Below are 19,357 nucleotides of genomic sequence, written 5' to 3'. Positions count from 1 at the left end.
AGTCCCATAAGAAAATAGCTAAAATCACAAACGCTATGTAAAAGTTTAGTGCAATACAGTAACATAGCAAACAAATAATTACAGTGCAAAATCAATTTTTTTAAATTATATATGGGCAATACTGTAACAACTCGAAGTAGAGTTATTGTAATAATTATTTTAAACTTAATTCTTAGAAATGAAATATGTGTAATTTTTGTAAATCTTACCGATAAAATAAGATTGATAATAAAATTGTTATCATAAACATATTTATGCATATGAAAGTCAAAAACAAAACCTCAGGAATTATTCGGCCTCCAATATCTAAAAAGTGTTGGTTTTGAGATGTGATAGTTTAGTACTAGAGCAGCGAAATATATTTACGATAATAAGAGACAAAAGTTTTATTCATATATTTAAGAATTATTAGTGAAGTTCTTCATAAAATTTAATATAAAGAACATTCGCTATGAGATAGTAAGTTTGGTTGTGAGGGATTTATTTTTAACTCGAACCTGCCGCTGACATCTCAAGGATAGAAACTATGATCGGGTTAACCCAATCATGATCTGAACGTTCGGAAGCTAACCCGGATCACGGAAACTGATCGAGTTAATCGGATCCTAGTCATATGATATGATTCTTTCTACCCTTCTCGTAGATCATGTTTTAAATTTGAAATTTCCACCGAAAATTGACGGAAATTGTTACAAATCTTGATCAGAGCTATGATCCGCAATGAGCTGATCGTGATCTACAAGTAACCGGGTTATAGACTTCAAAAAGTCCTGCAGTAGTCTTTTTCAAACTACTGGCTGCATATATTGGATCTAGTCCAACGTTTTTCTTGGAATATTATCTCTTCGGAACTGCCGGACTGTGTTCTGCTCCTCTTTCGTTTCCTTTTGGCTTTGATTTTTTTTTATTTGTTCCTTTAACTTTATTTTTTGTTGTTATCTCGATATATTTCACCCTTTCTAGCTTTTCTTTTGAAGGCCTTATAGCATTTTTCTGATTATTTCTAGCTGTATAACAGCTGGAACAGTCCACCAATTGTTTTAGGACTGAGAAAAGGTGACTTATTGAAGTGTATATGCTGGGAATTATTTCACGAAGGTAGAGAAGTAATCGCTTGATCGTGATGATTTTTGTTAGTGATAACCATCGGCGAACTATTACTAAAGAGCGTATTTTTCAGCGAATTACTTTTCAAACCTGCTGAAGTTGATGACTGATCTTGACTATATTTGTTTGTGATACAACTAGGTAACGGAGGGTCACTATTCCTTCCTAATTTGTTTCTCTTTTTATTGAGATAAGCTTATTCTAGATTTTCTGTAAGATTGAATGGTAAAATCTTTAATACCTTGAATCCAGATAATGTATTATTAGATTTCACATAATAGATATTTTTCTATTGAGCTGCATTATCATAAAAAATGTCTTCAATTATTTGAAAACGCTTTGTTTTGAGGTTGCAGATAGTGTGTTGTGTGAATAGGTAGACACATCAAATTATGTTATGTTCTTCAGCAAATTCGAACAAAATATTTTTATCTCAGGTAATATATCGTATTCTGCTTTTCTGTCATTTCTCTTGAGCACGTATGCAGTGAGAAGGGCAGTTCCTACGCAACCAACAAGCAACTACCGTGATAATTTTACCTATTTCTTCTTATACAATATTCGGTACCATTTTGCTATCTTTTGTCGCTACTAAATACCCAGTTCTGTTATTCCATTGAGGTCTATATTCGTAAACGTTTTTGCTAATTTGTATTGAGAACTTATAAAATTACAAATAGGCTTATTCAAAGTACAAAAAAATTAAGAGATATTCAATATCAATTTGTGCTTCAGCTTATTTAACGATTTAGCGACCCATACGATATTTATTTTATTACCCGACTGCCAGGAACAGTCTTCGCGTTGGAGAACTTACAATGCAGCAGTTATCTATCATAGAAAACCGCAGAGTACCTTTGATAGGGCCATTTGACGATGGAGAAGCTGTCAGAATTTTCCCAACAATTAGACTGTTTGATGCATATAGCGCGACTATGACAGAAAAGTTAGAAAAGCTCACAAAAGTATACACCGTTAATTCTGTAGACATCTTATTGGATCCTAAAACATATGGTCAAAAACCACGAGAGGAATACTTACCTGAAGATCCCAATGAAACAGGTGGTATACCAAACCAACTCAAATTAGGTGTAGGCTCTCGAGCCATGCTAAGACGGAATATCAATGTTAACCATGGGCTGGTTAACGGTGCTATAGGTGTTATCCGACGAATAGATTGGCCAGCACTACGCAGAGAGCAGTTGGAGCCGGGAGAACTGCCACAAGCAGTATTTGTGGAGTTCGATGACCCAAATATAACAGGGAACCGACCTGGTATTGGATTCCGGATAGAGCCATGTGCTACAGAATTTGATGCTTTACGTGGTAAAGACAAGATCGAGCGACGAATGCTTCCCTTAATTTTATGCTGGGCAGTGACGGTACATACATTACAGGGCACAACTTTAGACCGAGCAGTTGTAGATTTAAGTAGAAAATTATTTGCAAATGGTCAAGCTTACGTTGCTTTGAGCAGAGTGAAGACTGTCTCCGGACTTGCTATTAGTTCTCTTGACCCTAACAAATTGCTTAATCAACCACATGACATAAACTCATTTAAGGAATTAATCCGGTTACGTAATCTTAACTAAAAAGACATAAATAAAATAATAATTAAAAAAAAACAAAAACCCGCCTGCATGGATAACTACTATTAAAAATCAACTGAAAATACTGAAACAAGATGAAAATTCAATGATAAGTTATTTTAAAAAACTAATGATTAGCTACTTAAAACCAGAAACATAAATTGAAACACTACCAAACCAATTTACCCGCATATTGTACACTTTTTTGCAACATTATAAGCAGAATTGCAGTCGGAGGTATGAAATTGAATGCTAAGATAAATTATTATGGTTTATGGTTTTAAGTACCTAATCATTAGTTTTTTAAAATACCTTATCATTGAATTTTTATCTTGTTTCAGTATTTTCAGTTGATTTTTAATAGTAGTTATCCATGCAGGCGGGTTTTTGTTTTTTTTTAATTATTATTTTATTTCAATTTCTGCACAATCTTGAAATCTTGAAAGCTTTTAAACCAATATTCTTTCATAAAGTTGAAAGAAACAAGCCCCAATTGTTGAGAACTTTTTGAAAACCTTCTATAAATGCCAAGTGGCTTATGAAACCATTTTATCTTGTCAACTTTTTTTAGAAAATGCTTTCCATTCTTTAATGATTTATCTAAACAGAACTATTGTCATCTCTTGTTATTATTATAATTTTCTAATATTTTCAATTAATTTCTTCTCCAACAATTAGGTAATAGCATCTTTATAATGTTTTGTAAAGTTTCGTTGTTATGAATGTATACTAAAAGTAGATATACCTATCCAATGTAGTTATACTTTTTTTGTGAATAAAATGAATGCACTTTTCTTCGGATCAGTTGTTTCATATCCCGCTCTATTTGAATAGGTTTTCTCCCTGCTAACGTTTTAGGTGCTACATACTTCCTTCCTTTCATTGTTTCAAAAGTCTATAATAATTGGTTTTTCCAACTTGAAAATTATGCTGCGAATCGTACTATGGAAATATATATGTACCTACATTTAGCAAAGTTCTCATATACAGGATTCAATTGTACTTTCATTTCACAGTATCTATGGTTGAGTACCGTTTTTTATCGCCTATTATTACAAAACTAAGCATTCTGCTTGTTACTAAGACTATTCAAATAGAAATGGAAATCTCAACTCACATTATATATAACAATTTCTCACGATTAGAAAATTTGATCACATGTAAGAAAGTTTCATAGATTTAAGAAATATATTTCTTTTTTTAACATATATCAAATTTATGTAACTGTAAAAAATACCATCACACTAGTATACAAGCTTCTATTTGCACTGCAACTATACGAGGGTTGTCTAAAAAGTTTCCGACCTCTAACTGACGATGTTGGCGCTTATTAATATAATTTGGAAAATATATTTGCCATTGGAATCGTGAATTCTTATTACGATTTTTTCAAAATGGGAAAAATTGAGTATGGAGTTGTTATTGAAAATTTGTTTCTGAAAGTTAATATCGGCTTGACTGAGGACGAGCGTTCGAAACGACCAAAAATTGCGACAACCAGGTATCATTAAAGGCTAACGGCATATCAAAAGAATGCATTTATCATAAATTAATTGAATAATTATGGGTTGGAAAGCTATCCGCGCGATGGGTGTCGCGTTTATTAAATTTGACCACGGCTTAAGCAAAAAGATTCTGAAATGAAAAAAGTCAAAGTAGTAGATTGCGAAAAAGTGATGACGACCGTTTTTTACTTTACTCGTAGAATTAAGTTAATCGACTATATCCAATAAAGTAAAATTATAACAGAAGAGTATTTTGGGAGTGAGGTAGAAGGAAAAATCGTATAAAAGCGACCGCTTTCCTTTCGAAGGAAAAGAATTGCGTCTGACCATCCACCATATGCAGGAGATATTGCCGCCAAAGACTTTTTCTCGTTTCTTAACCTTATAGTTTCATTTGCAGGAGTGAGATTTTCATCTGGTTAACATCTATTTGAGAAGAAAGATAGAAGCCCTTATTTGAAAGGGATGAAAATGTTGAAGCAAGAAACTATAATAAAAAATAAAAATTATTGTAGCAAAAAAACTGTCTTGTTTCTTTAATAATTCGTAAACTTTCCAGGCAACTCTTATGAAGGGTCTATAAAGTGATGTGTAAACTGGTTATTTTTCCTATTAAAATCATTCTATCAAATAATTCAAAGCAGCTTAATACAATTGTTATTATATATGTTACAGGAAAAGTAAATTGTTAGGAAGAGTTGACTCTGCCTAGGAAGAGTTAACTCTTACTAAAAGTTTCAGTAAAAATTGGATAAGAATAAACAGATCAACCTAGGAAGAGTTAACTATACCTACTGTGGTTTAGTAAAAGTATATTCCGAGATGTTGAACTTCTCATATTTGTTTTGTTTATGTTTATTCCAGCTCTAGTTGTTTACTGTCTTCCCGTTCACGTGTCTATTTGATGCTATTAACAACAGCGACCAAGGATTCAGTAAGTGTTTACATTTCAATAATTAGTTGCAGTTTTATAAAACTTCATTAATAGCCAAGTAAACGAAGTAGTTTAAAGTTGTAAAGTTATCTACCTAATGTATGTGTCGTGATTCTCCGAATTTGAACGATCTTAGGCTAATTGGACAGCCAAAAACCGACGCGGAATCTGTTTTTCTTTCATTCGCAGTTTAGATGCCGCTCAAGGCAAAGATAAACCGGAAAAGTGATATTTTGTTATCTATAGATTCCTGGAGTTTTATTTGTTCAAGTTTGAAATGCATCCCAAGTATCGAATGATCCATTTAAGGATAATATTTCATTTTTAATCATTTTTTCCTGATCACTCACTGTTTCTGTTTCCATGATATGTTTTTAAAAATTGATGCCTTGCTAGTCTTGCAATTAATTCAATATAAAAGCTTTTTCACTTCGGACTACTATTAATTTCAGTGTGTCTTTAAATTTTAATAATTATCACTTTCAGAGTGTAATAATTATGCCAGACTCCAAGGAACTGACGTTGTCCAAATTGAAATACGACAGCTAGACAGTCAGACAGTCAGAAGTCTAAAAACTTCGAGTAAAAAAGAAAGCAATGATCTTAGATTTTCAAGGCAATATGTTATTATTGAAGTAAGCGGTATTACAAAACTAATTCACCCTGTCACAGACCCAGAAAACATAAAGTATTATGTTTTTGATGAAGAGCTGTTTGGAGTTCTAAACGAAGCGCACATATCCACTGGACATGGAGGAAGAGATCGCATGCTTAAGCAATTGAAAGGAAAATTCCAAAATGTGACATTTTACTATTTTTAAGCTTGTGCGAACCTTGTATTCAAAAATTGAACCATAAGAAGAAAGGACTGGTTGTAAAGCCTTTGTTATTCAAGGAAATGAATTGATTTGATTGATTTCCAGTCGCAACCCGATAGAGATTTTAAATTTATAATGGTGTACCAGGATCATTTAACAAAGTTTGTTGTACTAAGGCCACTGAAATCTGAAGACTGCAAACGAAGTATGTGAAAACATCATTGATATTTTTACTTTGTTAAGCGCTCCTTATATTTTACAATTTGACAATTTGCAGAGAATTCGTTAATAAAATTATTGAGAATCTGGTTACTATATGACCAAACTTCAAAATGGTGCATGGCAAATCGTGACATAGTCAAAGTCAAGGTAGTATTGAGGGAGCCAACCAAGACATAGAGAATATGATAGCCACCTGGATGCAAGACCATAAAACATCAAAATGGAGTGAAGGCTTAAAGTTTATTCAACTTATGAAAAACACTGCATTGCATAGTGGGATAAAAACGTCTCCGTATGAGGCAATGTTCGGTTGCCCCCCGATTCATGGCTTATCCACTTAAAAACTACCTACTGAGATATTGACAAATTTAGAAACAGAAGAGGATCTTCAATGTGCTTTTAATCAAATACAGGAGCACCAACAACAAGAAAACGAAACAGAATGTAACGGGAATGGAAATACTAATATCATTGGACCAAACCAAAATTTATCAAGTGGTGAAAACTGGCTCGTGGATGATGGTAATTATATCCTCACTGACCTGGACAAGTCTACAGAGTCCATCGAAATGAAGCGTTTCACTGTTTAGAAGAGCATGCTAAACGCATGAAAAAAAGCTCCGATCAGATTCATCGGCCACTAGCAAAAGGAACATCAGTCCGCATTCCTGTCCCAGATGTTGACCGCGGAAGAGGAGATGCTCGATATATCCTTGGCATGATACTGGAGGTCGACGATTATGGATTCTATCATATCGGAACAAGAAATGGAATTCTGAAGCAGCTTTTTTCAAGGTAACTTCTCTCTCTTTCTCTCTGATTCTCCTTTCTCTCCCGGTCCCCAATATTAAATTTTTATATTTTTCAGGTCTCCATTCAGTAAATGTCCCACAAACATTATTAATGAAAATGAAGTCCTTATGGATAAAATTATTGCTGTTCAACTTCACAATCGCTTGGAAATGGCAAGGATTTTTCAAATGTTCTTGCCACATCTATCTCACACCTTGCATATCTAATAGGTGCATGTGTAAAAAGAAAGATGTACTCTGCAACTCAATATGTCACAAATCTTTACCTTGTTGTAATAAATAATAAACATTGTCCATTATTTATTAGGAGACTGTTTTTCCTTATGGAAAGTCAACTTTCACTAATTCAAGGTAGTAAGAATATAGATATAGAATTAGATATAGTCAACTCTGACTTTCTTGCTGATTCAAATATCACTGTTTCCATTTAATCAACTTTTCCTTAATATATCAGTAATTTGTCGACTTTACCAAGGCCAAATCGGTTTTCCCCTTGCAAAAAGTCAACTTTTACTAACTCAAGGCAGTAAGAGTATATTTTCCCTAGGTCTAGTCAACTCTGTCTAGTAAATGTTGTTCAAAATTTATCACTTTTCCCTTTTAATCAACTTTTACTAAAAAGTCCACTAAAAGTCGACTTTACCTAGAATCAACTCTTACTGGAGAATCCACTTTTCCTGTAACATATACACTACTGTAAGTAAATTCCAAAGCTAATCGTCTATACCTAAGTCTACCGATTATTTACAATAACCTAATTTTTTCACTAAATTTATCTACCTACTAAATTCCTAGAAAAATATTTTTAACATTATAAAAGTTCTACCCTTTCAAACAAATTTTAAACATTTAAAATACCTTTGACATGCCCTCATAAAACACCTTTGCCCTGCCGAAAATTTCTTTATTGGTTTGACCCGAATTCCCCGAAGGATTAGAAACTTTGGAATCAATTCTGAACAATACTCGAAAGGGGTTGAAATAAATTGTAGAGATTATAAAGAAATATTGAAGCTATCTTCAAAATATTTAAATAAATTTTAAATTTTCAGACCGATCTTCGACTTTAATTATATACACTAAGATTCTTACATGAATAAAACAAGTAACAAAATCGTGAAATATTTATTTGAAAGTTCATAATAGGAATATAAATAGATTATATTTTATAAAAAAAGGAAGAAAAGTAAATATGAATATATTCATTATATAGATACCTTTGCGATGACAAACAGCCATTATATGATAGCAAATAAAAAACATATGTTGCATATAAAAGAGATAACATCGAATATCAAACGTGGACCCCCTTAATAAGTAACCATCACAAGAAATCAATGTTATTGGACATTTGCAATGACAATTACTTATCCTCATGCTGTATATCACCACAAAATCGCAATATCCTCCAGCGGAATCTATTTATACAGATACAGTACTTCCGAAAAACGCCAAGAAGAATTGGAAGGTAAAAATGATAGGGAATGGTCACAATGGAATAAGGACTAAGAAAATATACCTGGGATGGATCGTGCACAGGCGCGGAAAACGTGAATTAAAAATTCGGTCAAAAAAAGCCTATTCGTGCCACGAAAAAGGAAAGTAAAATAGAAATACGATAGTAAACGCACCTAATATAACTTAACCTAACCTGACCTAACCAGTTGAAACGGATTTCTTAATTTTTGTTACCTTTTGGAATACGCAAGTAGGTACTGTTTTTGTAGTTTCTTTCCACCCAACTACGGGGCTGGCCTTCACTTGTGTGGTAGAGTACCCCATTTGACCCCTCGATTCTTGGACTTTCTTTTTAATTTTATCTCAAAAAACCAAACCACAAAAAATGTTTTAAACTTGCAATGTTTTATTTACCACTAATTGAATCCACGAGCAAAATGGCAGAAATTTCTGCTCCTACTAATCTGCCCACGAAATGACCGCCAGTTTCGACCTTGTGAGGTCGCCGGAATTTCAAAAATATCATCGTTATCTGTAAAATTTCATTTTCGTTTTTCGGAAGTTCAGCAATTTTTTTAAAATCTCCGTTTTTTGACAGATTTATGAAAACAAATATGGGAAATATCTCACCTAGAGATTTCAGAAAGTTTTATGAGTTTAAATGTGATCATGAATGCACTTGTTCGCATATAATCGTTCATAACTTTTTTACAAAGCATCAAACGCAGTTCATATCCTTTTTTTGTTAATTTACACAAAAGAAAGAGCATTTTGAGAACAAAAAAAGTTTGTCTATTCATTTTTTATCTCTAACAATCAACCTTGGTAAGATACCAATTTTTAAATGATTAAAATTTTCAATTTTTCAAATTTAACTTTTAATATTGTACACTTGATTACAATAAGTTATTTTAAAAATGTTTTTGTTCATATAACTTCAATTACTACTTGATAAAAGAGGTACAAACGATATATGTGAGAAAAGGTCAATTTTTAGAGAAATTGTTATTATTTTTAATTGTAAAAACATTTTTGTATAAATTCTTTTTCAATTTGCTCATTTTTTTGTGAAGATCATGAAAAAAAATTCTTCATTTGATTATTTGGAAGGAAGTTATCATCAATTATACGTGAATGAGTGCATTTTCATGAACCAATTTTTTCGATTTTCTTGGGCCAAAAAACGAGGGGACGACGAAAGTATAAAATTACCAATTTTTCGAAGTCCCGTAGATATAGCATGTAAAATGAGTTTTATGAACCACTAGAGCCAAAATTAAGCTTTTTAACGTTTTTTTTTTTCAATTTCTGCTATTTTATACAGTTTCAAAAGAGAAAAAATTATTAATATTGTACTTACACTTGAATACAATAAGTGATTTTAAGAATGTTTTTGTTCATATAACTTTAATGATTACTTGATAAAAAAGGTACAAAAGATTATATGTATGTGAAAAAAAGTTCAATTTTAAGAGAAATTGTTATTATTTTTAAATGTAAAAACATTTTTGTATAAATTATTTTTCAATTTATTCATTTTTTGTGTAGATCATATAAAAAATGTAACTTCATTTGATTATTTGGAAGAAAGTTATCAACAATTACTTATACGTGAATAACCATGACCTTCTAAAGTCCTAAAATTAATATATGTTTTCATTTTTTTTATTCACATAATTTTTTTTCGTGAATCCGCCGTAAAAACAAAGATTTAAATAAAATCATGGAAATAAGATGATTCCTCGATTTTCTAGAGCCAAAAAAGTATAAAATTACCTTATATTCGATTGGTAAAAGAATTTTTTGTCATCGATCAAGTATTTTTATACATCATTTGAATATTTTCATTATATCAGCAAATAAATTGAATAAAGAAAATATAGGTGAAAATAAAATTTATTTATTCCTCCTTTATATCCTTAAAACTACGTTCTAGTATAATAAATTATCCTACCCTCACCCACATATTCAAATATTTTTAAAGCTTCACGAAATTTACATAACAATAGTCAATAGTAAATATATTAGAATAACAAAAAAACGTAAAACCACCTAATGTAGGCGTCTAAATTAAGACCTCCCAATTGAATATTGCTTAATATACCAGGTTGACTGCGTTCGCCGTTGTGATTGGTAGCGCTCGAACTTTGCAGCCATGATCCGCAAGGGACGGTTTCATTGGCGCGTTACGACCCCTTAGCTCCTCCTATCTTGTTGTCAACTTATTTATTGTTTATCATTCAAAATAGGTAACTCGGTTGGTTATTCGGTAAGTTGCAATCGTACTGATAACTACTCGGTAAAACTTATTTGAAATAGTGATGTTTTGAGTGTTTGTTATTTTAGTGACTTTGTGACAATTTTAAGGGATATAGGTGTGCTTTACCTATATTTAGTATGGTGAATTATTACTATCCACAACCAATGTACCATCAACAACAAATAAATAGTGTTGGACATTTCCAACCCAATACGTCTATGCATTCGTGGTATGCCGCGACTGGTCTCCGCCAACCGGCGCAACTGACTAGTTTTTGCGAAGAACAACCATTATGGCATCCTCATGCCGGGTATCAACAAATGTTTCAACACGAATTTGCAGATTTTAATGCGTTGCAATACCCGCAACATCAACAACATCCGTTGATTCCCGAACATCAAATACCGTCGCCTTCCACATCGGCTAGCTCTTTACCTAGTCCCAGTGGACATAGCGGACATTTATCACCGAATATAACTGGAAATGTATCTCCGAATATGAATGGACACACTTCGCCTAACATGCCAGGAAATGTATCTCCAAATATGACTGGAAATGTATCTCCGATTATGACCGGACAAGTTTCTCCTAATATGCAAGGAAATGTATCTCCTAATATGCATATATCCTCAAATTTGCACGGGCATTTACCCCCAAATCTAAATGGACAGATAGCTCCTAATCTGCAAGCACAACTATCGTTGAATATGAATCAAAACTATCAAAGCAGACCGCAACCTGCTAGAAGTCCTTACGAGTGGATCAAAAAACCTTCCTACCAATCGCAACCAAATCCTGGTGAGTACTAATTTTAGAATGCTTAAAAATTGTTCAAACAGTTCTTAATAACGTCCCATAAATCTTTCAAGACCAGGGGCTCCCAAGCCTAACATAGAGTTGGGCCTTTTTCTAAAAAAAAAAGGTTCTCATTATACAATATTATATAATCTTTTGGAAGAAATTAGTCCAGCTTCATTAAGTTATGTAGTTTCACGTAAAGAAGAAGTACTTTCTTTCTAATCTATGTTAAGATTCATATTGATATAGAATACTGTGATATTTCTAATATTTATAGGGATGATTTATCCAAAAATTGTTTGACATCTAAATGTTTGCAATTCAAAGATTATATTAGAGACTAGGCACGAAAATTTTGGGATTGATTTGTTGATTTATATCAACTAATAATGTCTTACCTCCAAATCATCTAAAATCGAAATATGTTTTTGGATCTATTTATGCATAATTGTACCGGAGAGAGGTATTTTTCAGCATTTGCAAGTTTCTTTCCTAGTAACCCTCTTATATATTTTATAAAAAAATTCATTTCACAATTTTTTTTCGCTTTTACGTGGTCCTTAAGGGGGCTCTCACAGCCTGGGTCTCCTGGACCTATGCATTAAGACGTCTCTGCGAAGAATGAACAAATTTTATGGCCAGTTTAATTTTTCACATAAATATTTTTTCCCATTTAACTGAAACAAAATAATTGGATGATTATTTTGATATTTTTCTGACCAGTAATCACCTCTTAAAGTACGTACCTACTTTAAGCATCAATCACTTGTAATTAAGCATTTTTTAAATGCAACTGCCCTTATATTTCTCTACAGGGTGTTCCGGGACTTGATCCAAAAAATTCGGGAGTAAGTGGATGACGTGAAAATAATTTTATAGTCAATTAAAGTTCCGACCTCAGAACTTATATTTAAGTATATTTTTTGTATTATACTTTTAACATTTTTCAATGGATAATGACGTATGTCAATGTACCTAGTGTGTTTGATGGAATAAATAATTCTACACTACTATCTGAAGGCCAGGGGTGGCTCATGCTCAATGGTTAACAATCCGTAACCTTTACAGGGACAACCTGTACAATCTAAGGATAGTAAAAATGAATTTTCGCCATGAAGAGACATTCTGAAGAAAATTAATATAAATTATTTATAGAAAATACTAACGTATTCAAAATAGATCTAAATATTGTAATGACATCGTTGCTGATCGCGTAATTGGGACACATTTTTTGAATCACTCTAAAACTTTCCCGAAAAGTGAACTAAGCTTGGCGAACGCGACCACCGGTAACAACATCAATTGTTTTTATTTCTCATGTATAAAAAAACGTGTAGACCAAAAACCTGCAACAACAGCAAATGAGAAATTATCGACGTACATGCAAATGTTGAGGAATATGGCAACATAGTTGACAGTTGAGTTTTGGTATATGACACAAAATAAGAAGACATACCAAATGCAAATAAAAACATTGACGAAAAAACTTTTCTTTTCAACTCACTATCTGTTACCTACTATTAAAGAAATATAATATTCGTCTACTTACTACACAAAATAATCATTAAGTATTATATACCTTTATACAGAATTTTTATTTGATAGTAATAATTTTTGTTTAATATCTTTTTTTGGATGATTCGCACGAAGTTGCCGATCGCTGTACATGCTGTACTACTTATATACCTATTAAACTTGAATAATTTGGATATTTTATGTATAAATAATTGAAAATTTGGATTATTTCAACGTTTTTGAAACAAACTAAAATCTGTTCTTCATTAAAGAAATACAAAATATACGAAATATATGAAGTAAAAATCATTTTCATATGTAAATACGATAATAATCGTATTAACAGCATGATATATATTAGGTATGTTTTTATTGGGCTGTTTTATAGAAAAAACTTGTTTACCTTTATCTACAATAGTAGGTAGGTATAATTAGCAAAAGCTTCTTGAGAAAATAATAAAAACCAAACGCACTTGGGAAGAAATTAAATACAAACAAATCTTTACTATGAAATTAGAGCAATAAACAAAAAAATATAATCAAAGGCGTGTTTTGGTCTATATGATAGTAGCTGTTAATTTGAAGAGGAAAACAATGAAAAACATCTCGCGATTTTAATCGTACTAATTATTTTAGTTCATGTAGATAGAGAATATCTCGATAGGTAGATTTGTTAAAAAAATTAATATATTTTTCATTTAAATGTACAATAAAATTATAAAAAGATTCTTTTTTGATAATAACTTACATGTCAATAATGAAATATCATTAAAAAATAATAATTTCAGTAGTATTTATCACTGCTTGTTAACCATTGATAAAAACATGAAAATTTTTCAATTTAATATTCATTTTCCCATATAAAACAGTTTATGTGATAAAAAAAGACCGGTTTCAAGAATAATCTAATGTTTTAACCATTCATTCTGATAATCTCTCCTAGTACAAATACCTATCATTTTTATAAAGAATTAGAATAATTAATTTCATAATTATTGTCTTACTTTATTTAGTACAAAGTGGTATCTTCTCATAAAGTTATCGCTGCTATATTTCTGTATATATTTTACATAAAAACAAAAGTAATCAGCAGTTTTTTTAAAACGGGCTAGAAATTAGAACTTTCCGGTTTATTTTTAGGTCAGAGAATATCATTTTGTCGGACCGAGGCAGAAAATTTTTGTGATAAAAGCCTTTACCGGACTCATTTTTATTTATTTTCCGGCCTATCTTTAATGAAAATAGTATATTATATTATAAGGATTAAAAGTGCATATTTTTTTACGAGCAATATTTGCAGTTGGAGCGCAGCGCAGCCGAGTGAATGCAAAATTGCAAGTAAAAATAGGCACTTTTAGTCCGGGTAATTATACACTTTCACGGTCACCTGGTTTCTTGGCTCTAGAAAATCGAAAAATGGATGGATTTTAATGATCTTGGTCTCAAAATGTTCCATTTTATGGCGGATTTATAAAAAAAATTAGTAGAAATAGCTGGAATGAAAATTTCTCATAGTTTTACTGTTTTAAATCGTAAGAAAAACGGTTTTGCAAAATAATCCTTTACAAAAAATTATCTCATTATCAGATAAAGTCCTTATATTTTTTTTTGTATTCTACATAAATTAATAAACAATTTAAAAAAAAATCCAAAAAGAATGATTTTTTCAGTTTTTATAGCTTAAAATGAAATCGATGAAAAACAATCAATTTTTGTGTATATTTTCGTACTATATTCTTCAATGTTAATAGTTTTTGGACCATTAAAAATCGAAAAATAGATAAATTTTATAATTTTGGTCTCAAAATGTTCCATTTTACGACGAATTTATGAAAAACACGGGGGTAGTGGCTGAATTTGCGGTTTTTAATAGTTTTAAACCTTAAATAGTAGAAAAACTTTTTTTTCAAAATATTCATTTTTTTATGTAAATTGCGAAAAAAAATATACGAACTTGATTCCACGACGTCAGAAACAGTTACGAAGGATTATATGTAGAAAGTCATTTTTTTTTGCATTTAGTGTCATGAAACTGTAAAAAATATTTATTTTTTTAATTTTCGTTTTTTTTTTTTATAAATCCGCCGTAAAATGGAACATTTTGAGACCAAGATCATTAAAATCCATCCATTTTTCGATTTTCTAGAGCCAACCTAACCTAACCTAACCAAAAAGCCAGGTGACCGCGAAAGTGTATAATTACCATAATTTTTTGTAAAGGATTATTTTGCAAAACCGTTTTTTTTACGATTTAAAACAGTAAAACTATGAGAAATTTTCATTCCAGCTATTTCTACTAATTTTTTTTATAAATCCGCCGTAAAATGGAACATTTTGAGACCAAGATCATTAAAATCCATCCATTTTTCGATTTTCTAGAGCCAACCTAACCTAACCTAACCAAAAAGCCAGGTGACCGCGAAAGTGTATAATTACCATAATTTTTTGTAAAGGATTATTTTGCAAAACCGTTTTTTTTTACGATTTAAAACAGTAAAACTATGAGAAATTTTCATTCCAGCTATTTCTACTAATTTTTTTTATAAATCCGCCGTAAAATGGAACATTTTGAGACCAAGATCATTAAAATCCATCCATTTTTCGATTTTCTAAAGCCAAATCGCCAATGCCAAGTACTATTTTGATAAAAACCGCTACAGGACGAAACGTAAAGATTTTACCTGTCTCAAAATTGTATTTTGATTAATTTTTTCCTAATAATGCACAAAATTTCTTTCGTTTCGGCACATCTACAGATATACAGAGGACGGACAAAACGCTCGTAATAACGCAACAAAGCATCCCGAAATATGGAAAATCCATTGATGCTTTATATACGAATACAAAACTATATAAACAAATCATATATTCAATTTTAAAAATCTCGAAATTAAGTCGAATCCAGAAAAAGGAGATAAAAAAATAGAATTTCATTGGAAGTTTGAACGATATCAATCAATAGTTATTTCATCTTTTTTTTATTGTAAAATTTGAGGATGAATCAATTAGGTATTATTGGACTACATTAAACAAGAACGTTCAAGAAATTAAGATTAATTATGAACATGCTTTGAAGTATAAGCTTGGATCTAGTGGGAATCATGGGGGTCTAAATCCTGATTATTTAACTTGGTTTTTTGTTCCTTGTAAAAGGGTGTAAGTAGAAATATGTAAAAGAACGAATTATTTTACACCGTGGATAAAGGGAGCCAATACCCCCAAATATTTCGAATATCAAAACAATACTTAATAAAACAAAAATAAAATACTCAGAAAATTCAAGACTAAGAAGTAGAAGAACCTGACATAAACTAATTAATATGAATCAAATCAAACTAATCGAAAAAAGAACCGGGAGTCAGTTTAGGGCTCTATGGGTAAACGACTTAAGAGTTGGTCTAGTGGAAAGAATCAAATTTCTGGAAAAGAACTAGTAAACTTGAGAATCGACTCACTCGAATTGAGGTTTAAAGTAAAAATTGCGTAAAAATCGTCATTATGCTGTCAAAAATAACGTAATTAACTTATATTTTGTGGGTATAAGGCTTAGAATACTACGTCTTTGGGGGAGGGCTCCTGCTAATACTAATGACCCCCCCTTTCTTAAGACCCTGGATTCGCCCTTGGTTTGAATATTTTTTCTTTATTTATTGTTTTTATTTACTCATAGGTTTTTCATGACAGTGACTTCAGTATTTGGATTTAGTTTCTCGATATACTCTTTTCAACAATACAATTAACCACATTTTCAATTTCTAGGCGTAAATTATTCATTTTCTTTTGTTTGCAGAGCTTCAACAACAAATTAATTTTGACAAAAACATTGGGGGCTCAGTACTTTTAGTACCTTAAGATGAAACTCAAATTATTGAGCATTACTTAAGCTAGAGCTTCACACAAAATAAACTTCAATCGAAAATCACGCAATAGATACATAAACTTACTAATATTCACGTTTAATGTTTTCACTAGCCAGCCCTATAGCATTGAAACTAAGCCAATATCTCCGCCCCAAGCTCATTTATAAATCAAAAGAATTATTTATCAACACGTAACATTGTAACCTGTTGTATAAAAATGTGCTGAAGCGTGTCTACGGTAATCGTAGCTCGTAATCGAAAGGCAAGTCAAAATAGATCGTGTAGAGCAACGCTAGGCGATTGCGCACAAAAGACTTGATCCACGAAGATTGGGAGAACCTATAGTATCACATACACTGAGAAGGTTGTGTCATAAGTAGTATAGAGGAACATGCAGGTGGAGCCCCGTCTACTGCCCCCATATATCTAAGAAAGTTCACGATCTTGTGTTGTAAAATAGAGTTGTGGCTATTAGACAGATGGTTGAAGACAGTTATCTCTCATATCATGTAGTATATATATTATATTTACAGATGAACTAAACATGAATAAATTGTATACGATGGGTACCACTAATGTTAACAGCTGCCGTATAGTTACATTCAAATTTGAAGTCATGGAACCAACTATATGATGTAGAGACCAAAATGCAGAGTATAAAGTGGAAATGTCCGAGGATCACCAGCAACCTTCAGTATTGAAGGTCATGCTAATTTGGGATGTAATGTAATTTTAGTAGACTTACTTACAAATGGGAGCCACAGCTACAGGTGTTAATAAGTTCACACAAAGAAAACCAGATAAGCAAGTGAATCAGATCCCGTACTTCCCCTTAGTGGAATCACTTAATGAAACAAATTTTTAGTTTATGTTACGCTCATGCAACAAAGAAGAGAGAAATTTATTTCTCTTGAAATTATAGATAAGATATAAAATTTTCTATAAAATTCTAATGTATGATAATATTCATAGCTAAAATTATAATATGATGGTTATTGTGCTGCTCCTAACATAAATATTAGTTATGGTACTAAAATGTCAAATAGTTTTGATACGTTAATATCAAATTTATCAAATGAAAACATCATTTCACACAATTTCAATAACAAACTCATATTAATACAAATAATATAATAATATTAATTTCGTAACACATTAAGTAACAACTCATTTAGAAAAACAATATTGATGCAATATGAATGAGAAAGACAGAATTTACATCATTATAAGTATAAGTATACACGATTTAACAAAAATATTTACCTAAACACTCGACATTAATCATGATTAAATTAATATAAAATTGTATTATTGTTATATTATTGAAAAACATTTACTACAATATCAAAATTGGGTTATTGTTTCAATTTTTATCAAAATCACAAATAAAGCTAAACATCAAATAGCTGTTTTATCGAAAACTAGTGAGTAATAACACCGTAAACTGCTTTTCCATGGTTTATTTCATCGCTTTCCCACGTAAAATGTAAACACTCGAAATTCATTTTTCTCTATATTTGTCGAACTGCCCCCGTATGCGCCCGTATTCGATATATTTTTAAATTAAACAACAAAAAAAGAACAAATGTTGCTTGATATCATAAAAAATGCAATCAAAAAAATCCTTACCTCTAAATTGAAATACGAGCCACTATATAACGCGTGTACTTATATATGTTTTTTTATCTGTCTTCATCTGTCGGTACACATACCTTTTAAATGTGTTAATTGATACATTAAACATATAAAACGGCTGAGTAATTTTTTTCGTTGATTATTCATAGGTAAACCAACTTCTGTAGTGCCGGGAAGTTGAATTTGAAATACAAATTATTCTATTTGTATTCAGTTAACGTTTGATATCTCTTTTTAAAAAATCTGTTGCTCAAATTCATTCGACTTTCGTTATTTAACTATTTCTATTTTCTAATAGAAGATTGATTCATATATTTTTCTATTATGATAAAATAACTAACACGACGTACTAAACTTGAGTTTATTTAATTGATTCGGACATTTAAATGTGTCACACTTTTCTGTATGTAAAGGCCGCTTGACGTGACTTAAGACAACGTGCAATAAATGCTTTTGATCAAGAAATATTGCGTCTTGCATTGCATTGCACGTTGTCTTGCATCATGTCAACCGGCCTTAAGAAAAGAAATGAATCTAATTCATCAAAACCCGGTGAATAAGGAGTGTAACTTCTCAACTCCACTCCCTGCTTGGCTTGACGCAAGACAACGTGCAATGCAATGCAAGATGCAATATTTCTTGATGCGCAGTTGAAGTTGCACTTTCAAAATTATCGGTTTCATGCCAATTTTATTGCGTATACGTTACAATTATGAGGAGAAATGAGTTTCCGATTCTTTAATACTACTCACCAAGAATTTCTTAGTTATCTTATGTTTTATTTTCATTAGGAGTTTTTCTAATGTTTCTTCATTCATTCTCAATTAATTTTTGTTAAGTTTTC

At 31.4% G+C, this 19,357-nt stretch overlaps 2 protein-coding genes across 2 annotated transcripts in view; both read left to right on the top strand.

Annotated features, from left to right (window-relative positions):
* The first annotated feature begins 1,925 nt into the window (after positions 1-1,925).
* LOC130891780 (ATP-dependent DNA helicase PIF1-like) lies at positions 1,926-2,699 on the top strand. The gene has a single exon (XM_057796742.1). It carries the CDS (start codon positions 1,926-1,928, stop codon positions 2,697-2,699), a length of 774 nt encoding a protein of 257 aa, XP_057652725.1.
* Positions 2,700-10,697: 7,998 nt separating this feature from the next.
* Positions 10,698-19,357, top strand: part of LOC130891168 (homeobox protein CHOX-CAD) — a 49,845-nt gene continuing 41,185 nt past the window's right edge. The window contains exon 1 of the mRNA XM_057795765.1: positions 10,698-11,503. Within this exon, the coding sequence (XP_057651748.1) occupies positions 10,843-11,503 (661 nt within the window). The 5' untranslated portion in view covers positions 10,698-10,842. The remainder of the gene's footprint in view (positions 11,504-19,357) is intronic.

Source organism: Diorhabda carinulata, chromosome 3, assembly GCF_026250575.1.
Source record: "Diorhabda carinulata isolate Delta chromosome 3, icDioCari1.1, whole genome shotgun sequence".
Taxonomy (NCBI): domain Eukaryota; kingdom Metazoa; phylum Arthropoda; class Insecta; order Coleoptera; family Chrysomelidae; genus Diorhabda; species Diorhabda carinulata.
This window is presented reverse-complemented; position numbering and strand designations above follow the sequence as displayed.